The sequence below is a fragment of the Aulonocara sp. 'chitande type north' Nkhata Bay genome, linkage group LG15 (assembly GCF_057382095.1).
Source record: "Aulonocara sp. 'chitande type north' Nkhata Bay isolate Kocher_YH1m ecotype deep benthic linkage group LG15, A_spYH_male_GT1.1, whole genome shotgun sequence".
In the NCBI taxonomy this organism is placed as follows: domain Eukaryota; kingdom Metazoa; phylum Chordata; class Actinopteri; order Cichliformes; family Cichlidae; genus Aulonocara; species Aulonocara sp. 'chitande type north' Nkhata Bay.
The window spans coordinates 41,841,435-41,863,399 of NC_141358.1; the positions used below are offsets into that span (position 1 = coordinate 41,841,435).

At 42.2% G+C, this 21,965-nt stretch overlaps 1 protein-coding gene across 1 annotated transcript; it reads right to left on the bottom strand.

Annotated features, from left to right (window-relative positions):
• Nucleotides 1-847: 847 nt before the first annotated feature.
• Nucleotides 848-1,740, bottom strand: LOC147313737 (uncharacterized). Its single transcript, XM_086264714.1, has one exon. The coding sequence runs from the start codon at nt 1,570-1,572 to the stop codon at nt 877-879; it is 696 nt and encodes a 231-aa protein (XP_086120840.1). The 5' UTR covers nt 1,573-1,740; the 3' UTR covers nt 848-876.
• Between the last annotated feature and the right edge of the window lie 20,225 nt (nt 1,741-21,965).

Sequence of the window (21,965 nt, forward strand, 5' to 3'; positions counted from 1 at the left end):
ATTTTCAATGTCATTTGCAAAAATGTTGTCTATGAGAGTTGCACAATGTGATGTAATCCTGGTAGGTCTAGTAATTTTAGGGAATAGGTTCATACAGTGCATTGTGTTTATAAATTCCTCAGTGGTTTTATGTTTATTTGGGTTTAGCAAATCAATATTGAAGTCTCCACAAATGAAAACTTTTTTGCGAGCTATTTCAATAAATGTTTCTTCTATCCAGTCTTTAAATGTCTCAATACTACTACCTGGAGCTCTGTATATACAGCTAATGATTACATTTTTACTTTTTTCTTTACAAATTTCAACTGTAATACATTCTAGTACATTATCAATCACCATCGTCATCTTTTCCACCACATTAAATTTCAAGGATTTGTCCACATACAAGGCCACTCCTCCTCCTCCTTTGTTTCGCCTAGTTATAAATGTGAATTCATAACCCTCCAGTTCAAAGTCTGTTCCTTTTTCCATATTGATCCAAGTTTCTGATAAGGCAATGACACTAAATGGATGTGAAAACTGGTTAAGATATTCTTTGATATGACTAAAATTAGCATAGAGACTTCTACAGTTAAAGTGGATAATTGATCATTTATTCTCAGTTTTAATCCTCTGATTGTAGTCTTTATTTGTATAGTAGCAGCAATTGTTATTGTTAGATGAGAAAAAGTTGTTGTCTGGATCTATTTCATATTCCAAGTCGTGTGTATTGTGATCCATATAGTTAAATGTTTTCAGTTCCAATTGATCACATTCTGCAACTGTCTGACTGATGCAGCTGATTCTTCCAGATGTATCTGAGTTCTTCCTTCCAGTGTGTGTCATAAGTGAGTGTCTGGTTGTCTGTTACCTTGTTTGCCGTCCAGATCGTGTTGCTCACTGATATTTTTCGAGATCCGCCATATTTTTAATGGTCAGAACTTTGGCTTCCTCTGGTGATCCGTTTAGTTTAATGAATATTTTGCAGTTCGTCGTCCAAGTGCTTTGGATTTTTCCCAGCTTCTTAAGGTGTCGCGCTTTTTTGGCTATTTCAGCGTTGTGTTTGGTTAGATGTTCATTGATAAAGACATTAGATCCTTTTAATTTTCTTCCTTGTTTCAGCAGCGTAATCTTGTGCTTTCGATTTACAAATCTTAATATAATAGCCGGTATGTTGCCGTTCCTCCTGGGAAGAGGGTGGCATGCTTCGACAGAGTTACAGTCCAGGGCAATCCCTTTGGACCGCAGGAAAGCAGCCACCTGTTGTTCCGTGGAGCTAATGTCAAGCTCTCCAGGTTCCTCGTTGCTGTCAGCGGTCACCGCCTGAGCGTATGACCGGGGTTTAATATGGAGCCCAGTGATGATGACGTCGTTTATCCTGGAGTATTGTTCCAGGTCAGCGACCTTACTTTCCAGGTATGCAATCTTTTTATCTTTTTCGGCATTTTGGATGCGGAGGAGCTTTACCTCCTCCACAATTTCAATGATATTTTTCTGCTGCAACCTGATAGTAGAAATTTCCTCCATTATGAAGTCAAGGGACTTTTTAATGTCCTCGACTTCCTCAGCTGTCGGTGTCCTCTTCGGCCCCATTTTATCTGGTTACCCTGGTAGCAGGTTCGGTCAGCTGATTCCTCAGTCAGCTGTTAGCCTGGTAACGCGTTGGCTAGCCTGCAATTACCTCGTTAACTCCGTTAGTCCAGTCCAATATCCTGTATCAAAGTCGTAATCCAGACAGGGTTGTACCAAAAGTTCCAACAATGTGAGTAGTCTTTGCTCCAGAAATTGATGGCCAAATTTCAAAAATCCACAGGACACGATCAAAACACAACTTCCAAACAAATGGCAAACAGGAAGTGAAGGTGGAGGTATGGGCCAATGGTGTTGAGTAACAGAGAATGGGTGGCAGGACAGGACTTTGATCTATATTTACATTAACAAGCAGCTGTTCTTGAAAGGATTCTGTCTTGATCAAAGAGCTGGCTGTCACTGGTGTTCCCTGAGCCACTCTACTAGAAGCGTAACAAAATCTCACAGGCAGTTTTTCCATTTAAAGATAACACATTCATTGTTTTTGTGCACTGGACAGGACACAAACTCCCAGCTAAATGAGTGAGTCAACAGTGTGTTTTACTGTAGAAGTGACTTCCCGCTAACACGAGCTGACGCTGAACCTTGCAGCAATCAGTGAGTAAGCGGGCTGAGAAAAACAACAGGACATCATTCCCTGACAGTGCGACAGAAGTCAGCAAATGCTCCATTGTGATGTGAGCCCACAGCCCACGGCAACTCTTAGGTGCTAATTTGAAGAGATCAGCCTTGATAATCAGGGGCTGATGTGTCCTGATACTGCCTGCTGCCACACTGCAGAAATACACTGGGACTTAGACACAGCTTTTTCATACTTAGCTTGTCACCCCCTTATTATTATTGGCCGTCACTGCTGTCCACATTTCTGTGCCACTCTGCTACATCTTTAGCTGGCAGTTTAAGATGTAGCAAATTCTAACAATCAGAATTTGCGTAAATGATTAATTTTCTCTTTCTCTCGAGTTTACAGAGGGAACCGTTCCAGCCCGTCCTCTTCTGCTGCAGACAGCACACAACAGTGACCTGGTTAATGTTTAATTACTTTAATGGCTCAGATAAGGTATCTCTTTGCAGACTGTGAAGAAGCACTGCAGAGGGGGGGCTGCTGTCCAGTGGGTACAGTATCACCAGACTTCATTTCACTGCACAACAAGCTTTTTGTGGAACCCGGTCCGACTGCTGCTGAGTTCCAGTCCAAAAACGCTTACCTGCAGGCAGAGTTTCCTACTATTAAGCAAGAGCAGTTGGCAGTGTACCTCTAATTTAAAACTTCCCACTCTTTTCAAGGGCAAAATGTGAATTTCCTTCAGTACTTCTTGGTTGATTTTTACATTGCAGCTTTTTTCTTTTCTTCCTTTCTTTCTTTATTTTGTGGGCATCGCTAAAAACGTTCCACCTGCTCCTGTCATGTTTGGTGCATCATCCAAGCAGCAACCTCTGTAACTCACAAACAAATGAAACACTGCAGTGCTGCAGTTCCTCTAATGTCCTCTTGAACGCAACTCTAAAAGCAAGTCAGTCCTCACAAATTCCAGGTTAAAATGTCCAACTTTGCAGGAAAAATAAATCAGTTTACTGTCCTGTGCACACATGCTTTTGTGTTCAGTTTCTACCTTCAGTAACTGTACAGAGATTTATTTTTATGCAACTCAGCTGATCACCTGATTGTAGCCGTGGTGATATCAGTCACTGGTTACTGAGCATCATTTACAGCTGATAATCTTGCACTTCTCTCTGACGTTTCTATAACATCTGTGATCAGCTGGCCATGACATCCCCATGGGCGTAGTTGTATGCTGCTGATATTGTTCGATGTCACGATGTCAGAGTACCGTTTCCAAATTTCAAAACACAGTCCAGTTTTTCCCATCAGTGTTAAATCTTCTGAGAGGCTATTTGGGAACACGCATTATGACCTGCGGTTATTATTACTGCAGCGTCAAGGAATAAAAATACTTCACATTCCGACATCTTGAAACGTCCTCGCAGTCATCTGAGGCATGTCGGCACTGCTGCTAGATGTTTTGTTGCGTGTAATGTACGTGGGATTGAGTCAAAATAAGAGAAATGCACTCAACAGTGAAGCCTGTTGATAAGCACAGAGCTCAGGGGCACAGAGGAACACGACAGATCAGGCTTTGGATTCACACATGATTTGTTAACAGGATACATTTGTTGCTGGTAAGATCAAATTTTCTAAAGACTAAGATGAATCTCATTTTCCAATAAGCAATATAACTTTGAATCTTGGAGTGACATGATTTCCTTGTGCTGTGTGTGTGTGTGTGTGTGTGTGTGTGTGTGTGTGTGTGTGTGTGTGTGTGTGTGTGTGTGTGTGTGTGTGTGTGTTGGCACAAAGAGGTTTAAGTTTTCTGCTCAGAGACAAGAGTGCACTGAATGAAAAACTCAAACCTTTTGATGTTTGCTTTGAGTTTGAATCTCTGTCCCTTTTAACAGGAAGAAACCCGGAGGTTTCTTCCATCATGAACAATGATGAAAGTTAATTAAGAAACCAGCTACTGTCTGAGTTCCAAATCGTGCATACTGCGTGCATATTAAGTCAACTTTAGGCCTTAAAGTAACTGCTGGGGAAAAAATAGCCGCAATTAAAGTCAACTTCTTGTTCTACATGAATGAACCTGTGTGCCCCGCATGAAGCAATGTTCAAATAGTGTGCTTGGGCATGCTGCAGGCATTGCAGGCTGCACTGGGACTACTTCACATCCCTATAGTTGATGCATTAAATGCTAATTCATTCTAATTCTGTCCCACTGGAACATGCATTGTGAGGGTAAAGGCAATGCATGGAAATGATGTTTTTTCAAACTGTTACACAGATCCAAACTGCAGCAGTAAACTGGCTTCTGCAAAGACGCAATAAACCTGGTAAGTTCGAATAAACAGGGGATGTGAAACATTATTGGAATCTTAAACAAGCAGCTTGAATTGTAAAACGAGTGTTTGCATAACCTGAAGGGAGCAGATTTCAACGTTACCTGCTTCAGTCTGTTTCATTCCATGATCTCAGTGGAAATCTGACTTTTGTATGAAAGTGGAGAAAAACAACTTGCTGATCTGATCAAGGGCAGAACACTGTGTAAAAGCACCTCTTTAAGGGCATTTCTGCATCAATAGTTTGTTCGCTCTGTCAGAAACGTGTGTGCTATTTGATTGTACCCTATTTTTAGAAATACATAAACATAGTCAACGAGTCCTGCTACTACCACCTGAGGAATATGGTGAGGAAAAGATCCGTTCTACATTTTAGTGCCATTCGGACCATCATTCATGCTTTTATTCCCTCTGGCATCAATCAGAGGGGGGAGGGGGGAGTAAAGATAATGGTACTATTTTACTCACTAATAATAATAATAATAATAATAATAATAATAAGGAAAAAAGAGAGAGAACTTTCTGTTTCCTTTGTATTGTTCTCCAGCTCATTCAGCCAGACCAGAAACAACTGGAGGAGTAAAACCCTGAGTCATAGACAGTAATGTACAGATCAATACCAACAGGGGAGAGAGAGGACGTGTATTAGGGCCATCATCATCTCTTCTGAATCCCTTCTTTGGCATTTGTCTGTTTATATCCATTTCTTCCCCATAACCAAAGTCTGTTATCCCACAGATATTTTCCCCTGCAATGTTTTCTAGTGTCTCCTGGGGGATCCCAAGGCAATCCCATACTAGAAGAGCCGCATAATCTCTCCAGAAAATCCTCCCCTGGGGTCTTCTCCCAGTTGGACGTGCCTTGAAGACCTCGCTCAGGGGGCATCCTGATTAGATGGCTAAACCCCTGCAGCTGCCTCCTTTCAACATGAAAGATCAGCACTCAAACCATCTCTAAGGCTTAGGCCCATCCAATGAGGGAAAGTGGTCGCTTGACTGGTAAATCTAAAGCCTCTCCTCACAACAGTCCAGCCCAACACCTTCATGCCTCCTGACACCTCATCATCATGCTCCACCTTCCCATCAACAAAGATCCTATATATATAATCCCAAGATATTTCAATGCTTTGGCTTTGGGCATCAACCCAGAGGGAGCAATCCACCACTGTGGCTTCAGACGTTTGCCTCCCAAGCCATGTCGCACGCAAACTGCTCCTTTGCATGAAATCTAGTCTTTAATGTGGTGCTGAATCCAATGGCCAGCAGACAACTATTCACCGAGCAGCATAAAATGTTTTGTACAACAAAGATTCTGCATTTATTCACTGGGCATCAGAGATATTTCTGTTTAGTGGAAGAGATAGAAAATGAGAGCAAAATACAACATAACTGTGCTCAGGTTTAACTGTGATTGCACTGAACATGATCTTTGGAGTTAAACTTCTCACATTACAGACTTATATTTAAGGAGAGACTGACGCCAGTATTAATCTCAGAAAGCATGCCACTCTGATTTATTTTATTTTACAAGTCTGTGAAAAAGTTTCTCAGCAGCAGCCAATTAAATCACTTTGTGCCAATCATATAAGACATGACAGCTCAGTGAAGAATCTAAACATCACAACTACCGACAGACAAGTTTAGACCTACAGCATCATGAGACAGTGAAAGTAATAAACATGAGACATCATATTTATCCCCTTGATGATTTATCATCTTTTTAACTCTAATGGATTTGGAAAACCTCGATTACACTCAGAGATATCACAAATCATCTTTTTTTCTTTTTTGCTGTCATTGAATTTTGTTTGTTTTGTTCCACTTGTTTCTGATGGATTGTCAGTATCTTGATTGGCCTTACATGATTGTGTATGTATGTGCAGTTAACAATGAACCGGGTTAGAAAACTATAAGGAACTCTTTGTGTCAGACCAGTATGCTTGAATGAAGACGTTGGCACACGTCTGTGGATTTGCTGCACTGCACACTAATTTATGCATCTTTGCTTTTAACAAAAACCTCTTCGTGCGATATTGATTGTAATCCTCTCAGGTAGCAGAGCTGGCTCACTATAAACACAGGAAGTTCTTTGTAAATTAGATGCAAATGTGGTGCTAACTCTATCTGAAGCAGACCATATGCCACAACAAATGAACATCATATGGTAGCAGGTGCACTGAGATATTACGTGCAGATTGTCATTATGTTTACAAGAGCTGATGTTAGATGTGAAATGTTTTCCCTGCTTAATATGTAGCGAGACATGACTTATCACGTTTTAGAGTTTCTGTAGTTTGAAACTGACATTTAAATTAAATACTTTTAATCAAGTTTGTTGGATTTTAGCCAACTGGATAATAATAAGGGAATCTCAACAACATGCACGTAGAGTTGCTGTAATCCTGCAGTTCATTGTTGACATGCACAGTTCACAGACGCACTGGAACGTACTCATAATATTAAAGAGATGAGTCAGTGCACATAGCATATATAATTTGTAAGGATTTGAGTGGTGGTGTTAGCCATTGCTAGTGTAACACACCCCAAGCAAGAGGGCGGCTGACAGATTATGTCTGGTTCTGAAAAAAACAGATAAATTATGAGATGGACGACAGGTAGTGTGTTTCCTCTCTCGCTTCTGCCAGATCTTTATTTAAACACATTCATGTGTTCACAACAGGTTGCAAAAACTTCTTAACATCTCTGTCTCACATTCCCAAAGCCCAAAATCAGAATAAACTAAAATAGTATAATAATAGTATAAACAAAAATCTAAACAGTCATCTCTGTTGTTTGTTACTAAGAGCTATAAATCACACTTTTTTTCACACATCGTTTGATAAAGCAAACATTCCAGTATTGTACCATATACTAATGGCGTATCTGTGTAGTGGAAATCTCCACATCAACATTGCAGAGCGATCAGAATTATTATAGGTTATTACACTAACTTTAGACAATAACAGTGACAACATATCAAACTGTCTCTGCGAACACATTAACTCAAATATACAGGAGCCGTGGTGTACTTTTGTTACAAGAGGGTGCCTTAAGTTTAGAAAACAACAAAGCTAACAGCTACTCTAGGATGTGGCGAGCTAAGCTAGCTCCTACTCTCGATCGTAACACATTTCAATGAGCAAAACAGACGAATACAGATCCCAGCAAAACAAACTGCTGGTCAGGTTTTACCCTTATTTGGCATGTAAATTATGTGGACCACATGTGTGGCCTTATTACTTACTAACCTGAAAAAAACAGATAAATTATGAGATGGACGACAGGTAGTGTGTTTCCTCTCTCGCTTCTGCCAGATCTGAAGACGAGCAGTAGCGTCACACTAAACCATCTCACTGGGGCGGAAGTGCCCCCTTGTGGCGTAACTAGGGATCACACCACATGTTGGATCTCCAACAAAAATCACAAGATTAAGGCCCTTCCTTAACAAAACTACACCTAAAAGCTTTAAATCACATAATGTGACCACACATTACAGTGTGTCACACGCTCCCTGACAAAATAAGAATGGCTCCTGGCATTCAAACCTCAATTTTTCTCAAAAACATTGACACATACACTTATTCAATATAACAAAGGTGTGTATATGTAAGGTGTGTAAGCATATGAAAGGTGAGGTGTAAAGCATGTGGGTGTTGGAATATGATAAGGAACTGTCCATGGTGGCATGTAGGGTGAGGAGAGCGTTGCAACTGTAGGATGAGGCTGGTACGATGGTTCACCCAGTGTTTGGTATGTCAGCATCTGCCTTGGTTTCCTCTCCCTAGTCGACCTTCTCATGTCGCTAGTAGAACATCGTGGAGGGGTGCGTGCAGACAGTTCGTCCTCATTTGGAATTGACAGTTCATCATCTGCACTTTCTGATGGAACTGGGTCATGTAGTGAAAGCGCCTCTGGAAAGTTGTCTCCTAGACTGGCTTGATCTTGGCTGACTGGCCGGCCAATACAGCTTTCTTCCCTGATGGGTACCTTCGCATGACTGTTTTCTTCACCGGAGGCTGGGTGGGGCTGTTCTGCAGTAGATATCCTATGGTAAGTCTTTCCTTTGATGGGCTCTCTTTCTTTTACAGGAAGCCTCAACCAGAATTTTCCAGTACTCTCTTCAGAGTCTGAGTCACTTGTTTCAGTCTGTTGTCTCCTCCTGCCTCTGTCCCCTGGCAGGTTGTTTGATTTTGTTTGTCTCTTTGGTGTAGGTTCAGGAATGTGCTGTGGGGCCTCAACTGGTAAGTCATTCACAAGTAGTAACAAGTTACGGTGAAGCACTCTAGTCTTATCCTTATCTCCTGCTTCTCGGTAGACGACATACACGGGGTTGTCAGCTACTTGTGCTTTGACTACGTAGATACTCTTTTCCCAGTATGACTTGAGTTTTCCAGGCCCACCTCTTTCACCAAGATTTCTAACGAGGACCCTGTCCCCAGGATGCAAGACGACACCCCTGAGTTTTTTGTCATAGTAGGATTTGCCTCGTGCGCTGGACAGTTTACTATTGTCACTGGCTATCTTGTACGCCTCAGTCATCTTTTCTGCCCACTTTTCAGCATAATGTTTGTGAGACACAGTTTTTTTCTCCCCAACCAGGCCAAACAACAAGTCTATTGGGAGACGGGGGTGATGCCCATACAACAGAAAGTAAGGGGAATACCCTGTTGACTCATGCCGCGTACAATTGTAAGCGTGCACTGTTTGCTGAAGGTGATCTTTCCAGCATTGCTTTTCTTTGTCGCCGAGTGTCCTAAGCATCTGCAAGAGAGTCCGATTAAATCTCTCGGCGGGATTACATTGGGGGTGATACGGTGTGGTCCTTGAGTGTCCAATTCCAGCTTTCTCTCTTAAAGTCCGAAAGAGCTCGTTTTCAAACTCACGACCCTGATCGTGATGCAGCCTGCCGGGATATCCAAAACGCTGGATGAAATCACCAAAGATGCGCTCAGCTGCTGTCTTGCCTGACTTATTTTTGGTCGGGTATGCTTGAGCAAACCTTGTAAAATGATCTACTACGACCAGGATATATTCATATCCACCTCGGCTGGGCTCTAGGTGCAGGTAATCTATGCATACAAGATCCAAAGGTGAGTTTGAAGTGATTGTGCCCATTGGGGCACGGACATGTCCAACCGGTTTTTTTTGTTTTATGCAGGGACACTTCCTTGTGACATAGTTTTCAACTTCCTGTTTCATAAATGGCCAGTAGAACCTCTCTCTAGCTAGGGCCAGTACTCGGTCAGTACCAATGTGTCCCATGTCGTCATGGAGGTATTTTAGTACCTTGGCCTTGTAAACTGCTGGGAGAACAAGTTGCTGTCTTTCAGTAGTACGTCGATACAAAAGTCCATTGTCAAGGCACAGTTTGCTCCATTCATGAAGCAATCTCCTTGCAGCTTTACCTACTGTTTGTCGTATCTCGTTTGTCATTACAGCATTTGTCTCTTTTAGCCGAATGATTTCTCCCACTGCTGGGTCTTCCCTTTGAGCCTTCACCAACTCCTCACTGCTTATGATTGGAAGTGAAGTTGGGGGGTCTTGGTTCGTGTTAGCAGTAAGAGCCAGGATGGCGACCCAAGCTACATCCTGTTCCTGGGCTGCTTTGGCCCCACCCCATGTGGTTTGCACAACTTCATGAGAGAGCCCCTCAGTACATGCTGTCACGTACTTCTCAATGTCAAGGGGCATGCGGGACAACGTGTCAGCATCTATATTTACCTTTCCTGGTCTGTATTTTATCTCAAACCGGAAATCTGACAACTCCCCAACCCAGCGATGCCCAACAGCATTAAGCTTAGCAGTGCTCATTATGTAAGTCAGAGGGTTGTTGTCAGTATAGATGATGAAGTGTGGGGCATAATAGAGGTAGTCTCTAAACTTTTCACACACCGCCCATTTAAGCGCCAGAAATTCTAATTTCCCACTGTGCAGGCAATAGTTTTTCTCGGCTGGAGACAGCGTTCTGGAGCCATACCCAATAACCCTTAGCTTACCATCTTGCTGCTGATAGAGTACAGCGCCAAGGCCTTGCTCTGAGGCATCTGTGTGTAGCAAGAAAGGTAAGTGGAAGTCTGGGTAGGCCAGGACTGGAGGGTGGGTGAGCATGTCAATGAGTTGCTCCAGTGCCCCCTGGTGTTCACCAGTCCACACCACAGGAGTATTGGAAGACAGCTGACTGCCTTTGGTTTTCCTCTGGTGAGGTGGTGCTCGTGACATGTCAGACTTGGCTTGGAGAAGCTCATACACAGGCTTTGCGATACGTGAGAAGTCCTGAATATAGCTACGGTAGTAGCTGAGGAAGCCCAGGAGCCGCCTCACATCGCCAACAGTCTGCGGTGTTTTGGCCCTGAGTGACTGCACAGCCTCTAGATCCTTTGGGTCAATTTGCACACCCTCTGCTGATACAAGGCGACCCAAATATCTTACTTGTCTGCAAAAGAGTTCACACTTTTCAGACCTTAGCTTCACACCGTGATGCTGAAGTGCTTTCAAAACTTTGCGGACGCCCTCAACATGCTCCTCAAAGGTTTTGGCATCGCAGAGGATGTCATCTAGGTAGGGAATGCAACATTCATCCCTAAATGCATCCAGCATCTCCTCCATACTCCTCTGAAAGGCTGCAGGCGCATTGGAGAGGCCGAAGGGTATTCTGACCCACTCATACAACCCCCAGGGAGTTACAAAGGCTGTGAGATGCCTTGAGCCCTCTGCCATAAATCCCTGGTGGTACGCCTTTCCTTGGTCAAGAATACTGAACCAGCAGTGGCCCCCCAGCGTATCGATCAGATCTTGGATACGGGGCAGTGGGTGCCTATCAGGTATGGTTTTCTGGTTTAGTAACCGGTAGTCGATGCACAGGCGTAATGTGCCATCCTTTTTGCGGACACATACAACAGGGGCAGCATAAGGAGATTTTGATTTGATTATCCAGCCCTTTGCTAGAAGGTCCTGGATATACTCCTTTACTTCGTTGAATAATGGCTTTGGAACTGAGCTGTAGGCTTTTTGCACAGGGATGTCATCTTTAAGATTTAGTGACAGCTCTAGGCTTGTAATACAGCCTATATCATTAGCATCCTTTGCAAAAGCAGCTGACTCCTCAAACAGCATTTTCTTTACAACTCCCTGCTGCTCCTCTGTGAGGTGATGTACATCAACGGGTGGATGCCACAATAGAGTGGAACAACTTGCAGTAGGTGGTGCAGTGGTAGGACTCTGAATCTCCAGGTCTCTGTTTGGGAGTGAGTCAGTCTCAACAATTTTCTTGATAGGCTGGATACTGCCAATCAAAGCTTTTCGAGGTAGAATAATGTCGTGTTTTGTCTGGTTTCCTAAAGGCAAATTTACATGTGGAGTTCTGCCCATCTGAACTTCTAAGAGGCCCTCACCCACATCTAGCTGTTGTAACTGTGGGCAATTTTCCTCAGGTTCGAACAGCACTAGTGGGTCGCCAGAGTCAAACTGTGGTGGTACTTTACATTTTACCCAGGTTACGCTACCAGCTGGGATGACTTTGTCTTTCGGACCTGTTCTCAGGCGCCCCTGAGCAGAAACAGGTTTTTTTGTCTGCACAAAATGGACAATAGTCTTTGCTGTGTCATCTGGGATGGACATTGCCCCACCTAGGAGGCGACTTAAAGTGGAAGCTAGCCTTTCTGGTTTTCCCTGAATCACTACTTCAACCACATTGAATCCCAAAAGTGGCATTTCTAAGGGCAACGAGCTCACCAGGAAGGGTACACTGACTGATAAATCTGGGTCCTCATTTCCTGGTAAGTTCAGGGTTATGATCACCCAGCCATCAAAGGGGATTAGCCCTCCATTGACCGCATACACTTCCAGTGTCTTTTTATCTTCCATGAGCTCAATTAGCTCAGTCAGGGGGCGAACGTCAAGATCAGGTAAGTACTTGTCTCTCCAATGGCGGTCTATTATGCTGACTTGGGCCCCAGTGTCCAAGAGAGCATTGACTGCGAGGCCATTGAGGATACACTTAGTCAAAGCTTTCCTACCTATTAATTTGGCAACAGGTTCATTGGTAGGCATCGTGTCTTTTAGGGGGTCAGCAGCAGTTCTCTCACGGCTATGCTTTTTGTTAACAGCAGCTGTTTCAATAGCTGTTTTGAAACTACTGTTCCCCGTCACCTTGTGGGTGGTGTCTGTTTCAGCTCCCCTGTCTGTGAATTGGGACTTGGGAAGGACTCCGGTTACTGTTTGTCCCCCCACAGCAACCGGTTCACGTTTCCCTGCTGCTTAGGGTTTTTTAGGCAACCCACAGCTCTGTGTCCCTGTTCGCCACAAGAGAAGCAGTGTTTACAATCTTGTAACCCCTCCTGCACACATTTTGGACAACCATAACGGCTTCCTCTTCTGGTTGCTTGTGGCTTGGGGGGTAGACAGCTGTATGACTGGCTCCTCTCCACTTTCTCTGCTAGGGTGTCTACTAATTTGGTGAGCACATCTATTTTCTCTGCAAGCTTCTGTACTTCATCTGATTTAGCTCTATGCTCTGTCATGTCTTTCTTTATATTTGCCTGCTTAACCTGTTCTCCCTCAACCTGTAGACTATGTGCAGCAGCTTGTCTTGAGCGTTGTGTTGACCCCAAACGCCTTTGTCGTTCACTTTCATCACTTGTTACCCTCATGACATGCTTTAGGATTGTCTCATCTGTAACTGTGTTGTCTGAAAGTAAAGGTTTAAGCTCCCTGCGAATATCGTTGTACTTGTGTCCTATTCCCTGATACACTGTGTGTAGGAAGACATCTTGTACTGTATCTGGGCTATACCTGATATCAGTCCCTGGCTGTTTTGACCCAAACAATATTCTTTGCTTCAGTCCAATAACACGGTAGAGGAACTGCTGAGGGGTTTCATGCTCATTTTGTTTGGCACACATTAGTTCTTGGAATAGTTCTGTGCTATTCCTCTCACCTAAGTGCGACTGGAGGAACCCCTTGAGCTTAGCCACAGTCATGTCTTCTTTATTGACCAGCATGTCCTTGAAATCTCCTGGCTTTATTATCCTTAGCACACCTCTCACGATCTCAGACTCAGTGAGATTGTCCTTTATCCCCTCCTCTATCTGTCTGCAAACACTGTTAAAGCTTATATCGGATGAGTGATCTCCAATTTGGCCTCCTTGAACTTTGAATTCACGGCGATGGATGTAGGACAGATCCTTCAATGATACTACTTGTTCGGGTCCTCTGTGTCTGGAAACGTCCATCTGTGTCTCAGAGTGATGTGGGACTGAGAGTGTAGGTTGTGCTGTAGCTTGAGGTGTGGGAATGTGCATCAGCCTACCAAGCTTTCGGCTCAAATCCTCATAGTCTAACAGCATCTTTTGGACATTCTCTGGTGAAACGTCACAACTGAGTTTATTAGTTGTCTCAGTGATTAGCTTGGCGTTTGCTGTTACAGGAGTGGTTACATTTGTTACATCAGAAAATAGTACATCAGTGTTAGCTGGTTGGGCTGATGCAGTAGGTGGGACAGTGATAAGTGGGGACATTGGCTTTGTATTTACACTTGACCCAGCAGGTAAAATTACACTACTTTGAGACTGAACAACCTCATCGACAACATCTTTTAGGGCTAGTAGTTCTCCCATGCCCCTATCCTCAGCATCTAATAAGTTCTTACTGTACATAAAGGCGTGGATGTACTCGAAACATCCCTCTGCGTCTCCGCTGGAAAGCTCTGCAGCATCTTTGCCTGGAGCAGGGCTGACTGTAGAAGCAATCTGGAAAAGTTCGTTTGATGACAGCGACAGTAGGCTTTTCCTGATGTCCCATACCAGGCTTTTCCTCTCCTGGTCTGCCATGACGACGTCTTCCCCAGTCTCTCGCAGTAGGTTGCTTTTGGGTCCAGCCCTCTTCCTCACTTGGTCTCAGCTTGTCTCACACAGACAGCTCACTTTGGGGCAGCCGGCATCACGCTGTCAGCTTTACCAGCACGAGGTGTTGTAGGTTGTGGGATTAGCTCATGGCAATGTGGAGAGCCAATCCCGGACGAGCCCCCAAGAATCTGTAACACACCCCAAGCAAGAGGGCGGCTGACAGATTATGTCTGGTTCTGAAAAAAACAGATAAATTATGAGATGGACGACAGGTAGTGTGTTTCCTCTCTCGCTTCTGCCAGATCTTTATTTAAACACATTCATGTGTTCACAACAGGTTGCAAAAACTTCTTAACATCTCTGTCTCACATTCCCAAAGCCCAAAATCAGAATAAACTAAAATAGTATAATAATAGTATAAACAAAAATCTAAACAGTCATCTCTGTTGTTTGTTACTAAGAGCTATAAATCACACTTTTTTTCACACATCGTTTGATAAAGCAAACATTCCAGTATTGTACCATATACTAATGGCGTATCTGTGTAGTGGAAATCTCCACATCAACATTGCAGAGCGATCAGAATTATTATAGGTTATTACACTAACTTTAGACAATAACAGTGACAACATATCAAACTGTCTCTGCGAACACATTAACTCAAATATACAGGAGCCGTGGTGTACTTTTGTTACAAGAGGGTGCCTTAGGTTTAGAAAACAACAAAGCTAACAGCTACTCTAGGATGTGGCGAGCTAAGCTAGCTCCTACTCTCGATCGTAACACATTTCAATGAGCAAAACAGACGAATACAGATCCCAGCAAAACAAACTGCTGGTCAGGTTTTACCCTTATTTGGCATGTAAATTATGTGGACCACATGTGTGGCCTTATTACTTACTAACCTGAAAAAAACAGATAAATTATGAGATGGACGACAGGTAGTGTGTTTCCTCTCTCGCTTCTGCCAGATCTGAAGACGAGCAGTAGCGTCACACTAAACCATCTCACTGGGGCGGAAGTGCCCCCTTGTGGCGTAACTAGGGATCACACCACATGTTGGATCTCCAACAAAAATCACAAGATTAAGGCCCTTCCTTAACAAAACTACACCTAAAAGCTTTAAATCACATAATGTGACCACACATTACAGTGTGTCACACTAGCAAAAAATTAACATGTCAGTGGCTGTATTTACTTACTGTAAAAGATTTGTGTAAAGTTGATGTAAAAGAACTGAAGATGAGCCGATTACACGGCAGTTGTCAGTTTTCCATCAGCAAGACAAAAGTTTTCTTTCCTCCTGGGAAAATAATTCATGAACTGGACTGGTCTCATATACTGTGAAGCTACACATGTACTGTACTCATCCACTGCTATCAATGTAACATTTACAAACACGTTCAGTATTTAAACACATAACTCAGCTTTTACAAGCATATATGTGTTTAATTATGTTAATGTACACAGCATCCTCAGGCTCTGGTTTTCTTCCTCAGATATAGATGATCCAACCAAATGTGACAGTACTAATGATTTAACCATTCCTCTTACACTTAGCACTATTTTTCCAGCTCTGACATCTAACATCAGTTTTTACTATGAAATAATCTAAAATTATAACAGCACAAAATGTGGTCAACTCAAACGATTATGAATATTCACAGCTGTAGCGTGTCACCCTCTTTTATCCACACCAATACATCTGTGTTCAAAGTCTGCTGGAGTGGCTTCTGTCCACACCAGAATGTGGCTGCTTCTCTCTATTATCTCAAGTCCAAAATACTGTGTATGGTGTCTTTTGAGATGCAGTGAGCAGGAATGTTGCATAGCTGTAATTTAACATAAACCTATCGAGAATTCTTCAGGAGTTAGTGAAGGGGTTGACAATCTGAATGTTTCTAGCATTTCCTGAGTTTCCTGGCACTCGGAATTCTCAATATAGTTAATTGTAGTTTTTTGTAGCTTTTATTCAGACATTGTTGTTGCTTATTACCGAGATGAAAAGAATCAACCAAAGGCAGTTTCATCTATACTTTCACCAGATCAAGAGTGCTGACAGTGAAAGGCAGTTTCTGATTTGACGTTTGTGCTGTAGACTATTTCAAGATACAGCACTAAATCAGAGCGGCATATTTTTATCCCCACTAACGATAAAAAGTTATGTAGTACTAACAGGGGCATGTGCCCTGACAGAAGGTAGGCCTACTGGGAAATTAACTAATAATAATGTTTCATGGCTTTTGTTCACAAGAAGCAATCAGGCTACCCTTGTAGTAGATTGTGGGCCAGACTTGCTGTGTTGTGTCAGTGCAAATGTTGGTATTTACAAAGAGCACAGTGACAAGATTGCGTGTAACAGGCAGGAACCTCTCAGTTATTGAAAGCATATATAATCAAGTGTACAAAATGATTTGCTAACATTTGTGCAACACAATCTATAGTTAATGACGCCAATAGTAACACAGAAAAATCTATGTATTATTTTTGAGCTTTTTATTGAAATGAAGTGACTGTAGCTTTGATTAGAAAACAACACAACCTTTGTGGATCACCTGTATACAAACGATTATTAGGGCAACATAAAGAAAAAAACATTTATTGATCATTTCAAGAAGAAAGACAAAATATGCAGATAACAGTTGTTGTTTCAAGACAAACTGCCACTGCTGCTATACCCTCTATATAAAGGGAGATGACTTAATGAAACAGACTGATAAGCCGTGATACAACATACATCCTCTTTATTGCACCAGTCTAACCATCGATAACCTTGCATCTGTCCATTACCAACCATTTCATTTTGCATAAATTCACTCTTCCATGTTTTTCTGTTTTTCAGTTTCACTAGATGCAGCTTTCTGCACCATGTCGTCCTTGTATTTATCACCACACTGTAAATCGTTCCTCGTTACTAAAACTGATTCTAAAGTACAATTTCACTAGCTCAGAGGGTACCGTGGCAGTTTGTCTTGAAACAACAACTGTAATGTCAAAATTTTCTTAAAATACAATTTAGACTTTATTCTCAATATTTTCACTTTATTCTCAAAATGATTAATAATATATATTTTATTTATGCTCAGTCACACCTGTATATATATATATATATATATATATATATATAATATATATATATATTAGGGGTGCAACGATACTCGTATTGATATTGAACCGTTCGATACAGTGCTTTCGGTTCGGTACGTATATGTATCGAACAATACAAAATTTTTATTTCTTTTATCAACTTTTCTTCTGATGATGCTGTCTGTGTTGAGTACGGAGCCCCGTAGGGGACATGGGAGAAAAAAAATTAAGACGGCAAAAGTTTTGCGAGATCTCGCAAAAGTTGAATTCCAACAATGGCGGCAGCTACTTAGCTGTAATATTACTCTTTCTGGGTCACAAAATACACTTTTAAGATATTTTGAGGCGTGAATGTAGTTGTGTAAATGTCAGATATCTGCTCGGTTTACAAGACATCACATATTTGCAAAAGTGCTCCGACGTTTTCGGAGATGTATGAAACTTTTAGGCTGCACTGTCGAGTGCAGATCTGAGCGCAGCACAAGCTAGCAAGACAGAAGCTAAGCTCGTTGCAACATGGCAACTGCCTCAACGCTTCCCGAAATTGAACCTCCCCCACCCTCATTCAGATCTGGCCTTTGGAACTATCTTGGTTTTCATGTGACGTATGACCCTGAAGGTAAGCGAGTCATGGACTAAAGTAAAACAGTATGTTGGATGTGCCACGCAATGCTCAATTACATGGGTGGGAGCTAGTGCGTTAGCGCAGTTAGCTTGTTAAGGTGTTGACGTCGTCCAGCCCCACGCACAGGGCGAGAGATTTCCCACGTTATGGCGTTAATGTCATTTGAACAAGATTAAGGCTGACAGCACTAGTGGGAACACAACGAATATGACTGCACATTTACTCCGACATCATCCTAGTGCAAAGACAAGTGGAAGCAGACAAAAACAACAAGCACGCATGCTACAAACTTTACCCGAGTCGTTTAGACAGCCGTTAGCACACGATTCTCCTTATGGGGACCTGATATGTTTAATATGCTGCTGAGAATATAGCCCAGAAGAAGCGTATAGTATAGCTTTTATTTTGAAAGAGCCATTTCTCTGTAATAAACTCTCTTTTCCAAAGATGAGGGATTCCTCAATCAGATTAATTTTTTTATTACTTTGTTTTTTCAGCAACATTCAATTTAAAAACTGTACTTTTGAGTTAAAATATATATTTATAATTTTAATAAATGACAAATTAAAAAATCATGAACATTTTTTTGTATCGAAAAAATATTGAACCGTGACACCAAAGTATGGAACCGAACCGTGGATTTTGTGTATCGTTGCACCCCTAATATATACACACACATACATACGTGCAAATCTCCGTTAGCAAGTTAACGCGAATTTTAAAAAACAAATGTTAAAAAAAAAAAAAAAGGAGACAGACAACCATTCATACCTACGGGCAATTTAGAGTCACCAATTAACCAAACCCCATTACCTGCATGTCTTTGGACTGTGGGAGGGAGCTGCAGTCAAAAGACACAAACACAGGGAGACACTCCACACAGAAAGTCCCTGTCCAGATGGTGGAGTCAAACTCAGGACCTTCATGCTGTGAAGCAACAGTGCTAACCACCACACCGCTGTGCTGCCCATCTAAAAGGAACCTGTGTGACAAATGCAATTATTTTTACAAGAACAAGCACGACACAACATTCAGGCTAATATTTAGCAAAATTAGTTAAAGCTTTGCAGGAGCTTTTTAAATCATTCTGTTCTAGATTTGTGGACATTGAATGTGTCTGTTTTTCACACTAGCACTGTAAGGTAATAAATAGCAGATTAATGGTAAAATGTTTTATGCATGTTTGTTATAAGAAATCCAAACACAATAGAAGTGTACACTTCACCTAAAACCAGATTATGCATTTCTCCTCAAGGGGCCGAGCCTCAGGTTTTGTGTTCTCTGTGCTCTCCTCCACAAATATAATAAATTCTTAGTGCATAAGAACTGCAATAATCAGGAGCAGTGCAGTGTTTGTTAAATGCATGGAAAAGCTTATATTTTCCTTAGCTTAGAAAAGAAATATCAATTTATGTGTGTAAAACACAAGCAAATCTAATATATGCGTATGTAGTATGAATGCTATAGAGGCCCAGTGTTGAATGCCTCTCCATCCTCCCCCGGGCAGTTGTACAAATCCTAAAACAAGCCACCAGATGGTCACCCCCAGGATACAGCTACTGAGGGGATGTACACTGGGAAAAGCAGCTAATATTAGACATATTAGAGCATTTCTCAAGGTACTTCCACTGACAGATGGCATGAGAGCATCTTTGACTCACAGCACAATGTGAGTGAAATCTAACCAAGCGCAGCACTATGAAAACTCTAGCACTCTATATTTAAGGCTAAACATAGTCCGAGCCCTCTGAAAGCATTATAGACGTAAGAGTAATTTTTCTTTCAAGATATTTTGACAGTGGGCCCAGCAGACAGCAGACTGTGCTGGTTGCTGCCAAAGTCTAACTACGAGGTCGGAGACAACGCGTTCTCATCCCAGGGTGACACACAATGCCATTTTGTCAGATGCCGCCTGCGTCTCACCATTACGCACAACGTGTCTTTACACGTGTATATCTTGACGCACTGGCTGCTGTGAGGTAACAGCCTCATTTTAGAGGGCTGAAAAGTCTTTGAAGGGTGGCGTGAGTGTCAGGCTGACCATCCAGAAGATCGTCACATCTAAAAAACAACAATCTAGGGGGGATTGCTCCATAGACCGCCAGGTGTGCTCCACACTACCACGGTCATTGGCACTACCACCAGACAACACGTGCTTTAGCTAAGACGAAACCTTGTTTTCACCCGTTTTCAATGAGACAAGGCAAAACTTCACAAAGGCATCCATCCAAAGAGCAACAGGACTTTTAGCAGCCATAAAAAATGATGTAGCACAGACAGGGGCATGTACGCTGACAGATGTTGGGAAGTTAAGTAAGAATAATTGTTTTGTGGCTTTTGTTCACAAGAAGTAATCAAGTTACTATTAACAAAAGGGTTGTAATCAGTAACTGTAAGTAAAAACTGAGTATAAATAGGACTGCCCTGTCCTGCCTGAGCCATGGCTGATTTCTGTTGTATGTTCCAGGAGCATCCAAGCGTGACTAGTAGAGCAGCCCACCTTTTTGTTTACTGTTGTCCTGTGCAGACCACCCTGAACAGAAGACAATCTGCTCAGCGTGGAGCGCTAATCTCTGTGGAAATGCAGCTGTTAGCAGCATGCGGCACATATCGCAACCATCACAGCGTCACGGTAATCTCTGTGGGGTCACTGGCAGCAGGAAATCAAGCTTAATTCCCTTGAACTGAGTGTGGGATGCTCAGTTTGAATAGAAATGTGTGTTTCTGCAGAACAGAGGTTCAGTGTGGGAGTTAATTATACTGACTGTGTCCTGAGCTGGGACACTGCTGACCCCAGAGCTAGAACAGAAAAGCCAGGATTATGTGGAAGTTAAACACAAACGTTGGTACAGATATTTTCCTTCATAAAGGAGCCGATGAAGTTTGAGCTTTGACGGTAAAGACTTCTTTTATTAATTAAACAGAAAAATAATTCACTTAGCAGTTTCTGTGTATACTGGTTTCACTACTAACCTGCATTTATATGTGTAGAAAAACTTCAAAAGGAAATCCATCAGCTGATAATGTAGACGGTAGGTAAACATTTCACAAACTGCTCAGTTTGTTCTAATTTGTTATTTATTTATTACCTGTAAATGAATAAATGTCACTGCCTAGTTTTCAGTTGTAGCCTTTTTATAGCAGCTGTATTTGTAGCATGTGCAGTTGTATCCATGGCTCAGCTGTAGTTCAGCGTCCTCGTAATCCCACGTGGCGTTAATGTGAGTCACGGCATGACGCAACAATACAAGGACCCTGAAAATGAAGCAAGTGAATAGAGTTCAGTTATTGTTTGTTTGTTTTTGTTTTTTTACTGTTACATATTTAAATATATCAATATCTTATCATTTACTGCCCTCACTATGCGTCATATGGAGTGTACAGCCAGCACAGGTATGTTGAGCCTAACGTCAAACGTTTCACTGTGACAGGTCGTCCTCTTCCTTTGATCACTTATTCTGAACACGTGCAGTAAAGCTGGTGTGGACCAGATCACGTTCAGGGTTTCCCTGTGATAATGTCTCTGACTAGCATAGGCAGCGCTCGGCTGATTGATTTTGTGTAGAAAAGGAGTGAAATGATGTGTCAGCCACCCCTCATTATGTGAGTGCACACAGAGCTTGAAGCAGAAAGCCCGAGTTAACATAGAAACTTAATAACTATTGTTGTGATACCATTATCTCTGATGGGGTTCCAGGTTCTGTCAAGTCAGGTAAGAGATGCGATGGTGAACTTGTGCAGTGCACTTCCCTGGTCTTCTTGTTAAACGGTGGACAGACAAATAAAGACATTAATGGGTCTGTGATAATGAAATTAGACCCATTTTAAGAGAATAACTCCACACAAATTGGACACCAGTGCATATTTCATACAAACAGCTCATTAGTGATCTGTTCAGTTTGACAGGGCATTTCCTCTCCACAGCAGCACAAACCATGAGGTTAATGAAAT

Excerpts from the sequence above, each read along its gene's own strand:
- LOC147313737 (XM_086264714.1), bottom strand. The coding sequence starts at position 1,572 with ATGGGGCCGAAGAGGACACCGACAGCTGAGGAAGTCGAGGACATTAAA.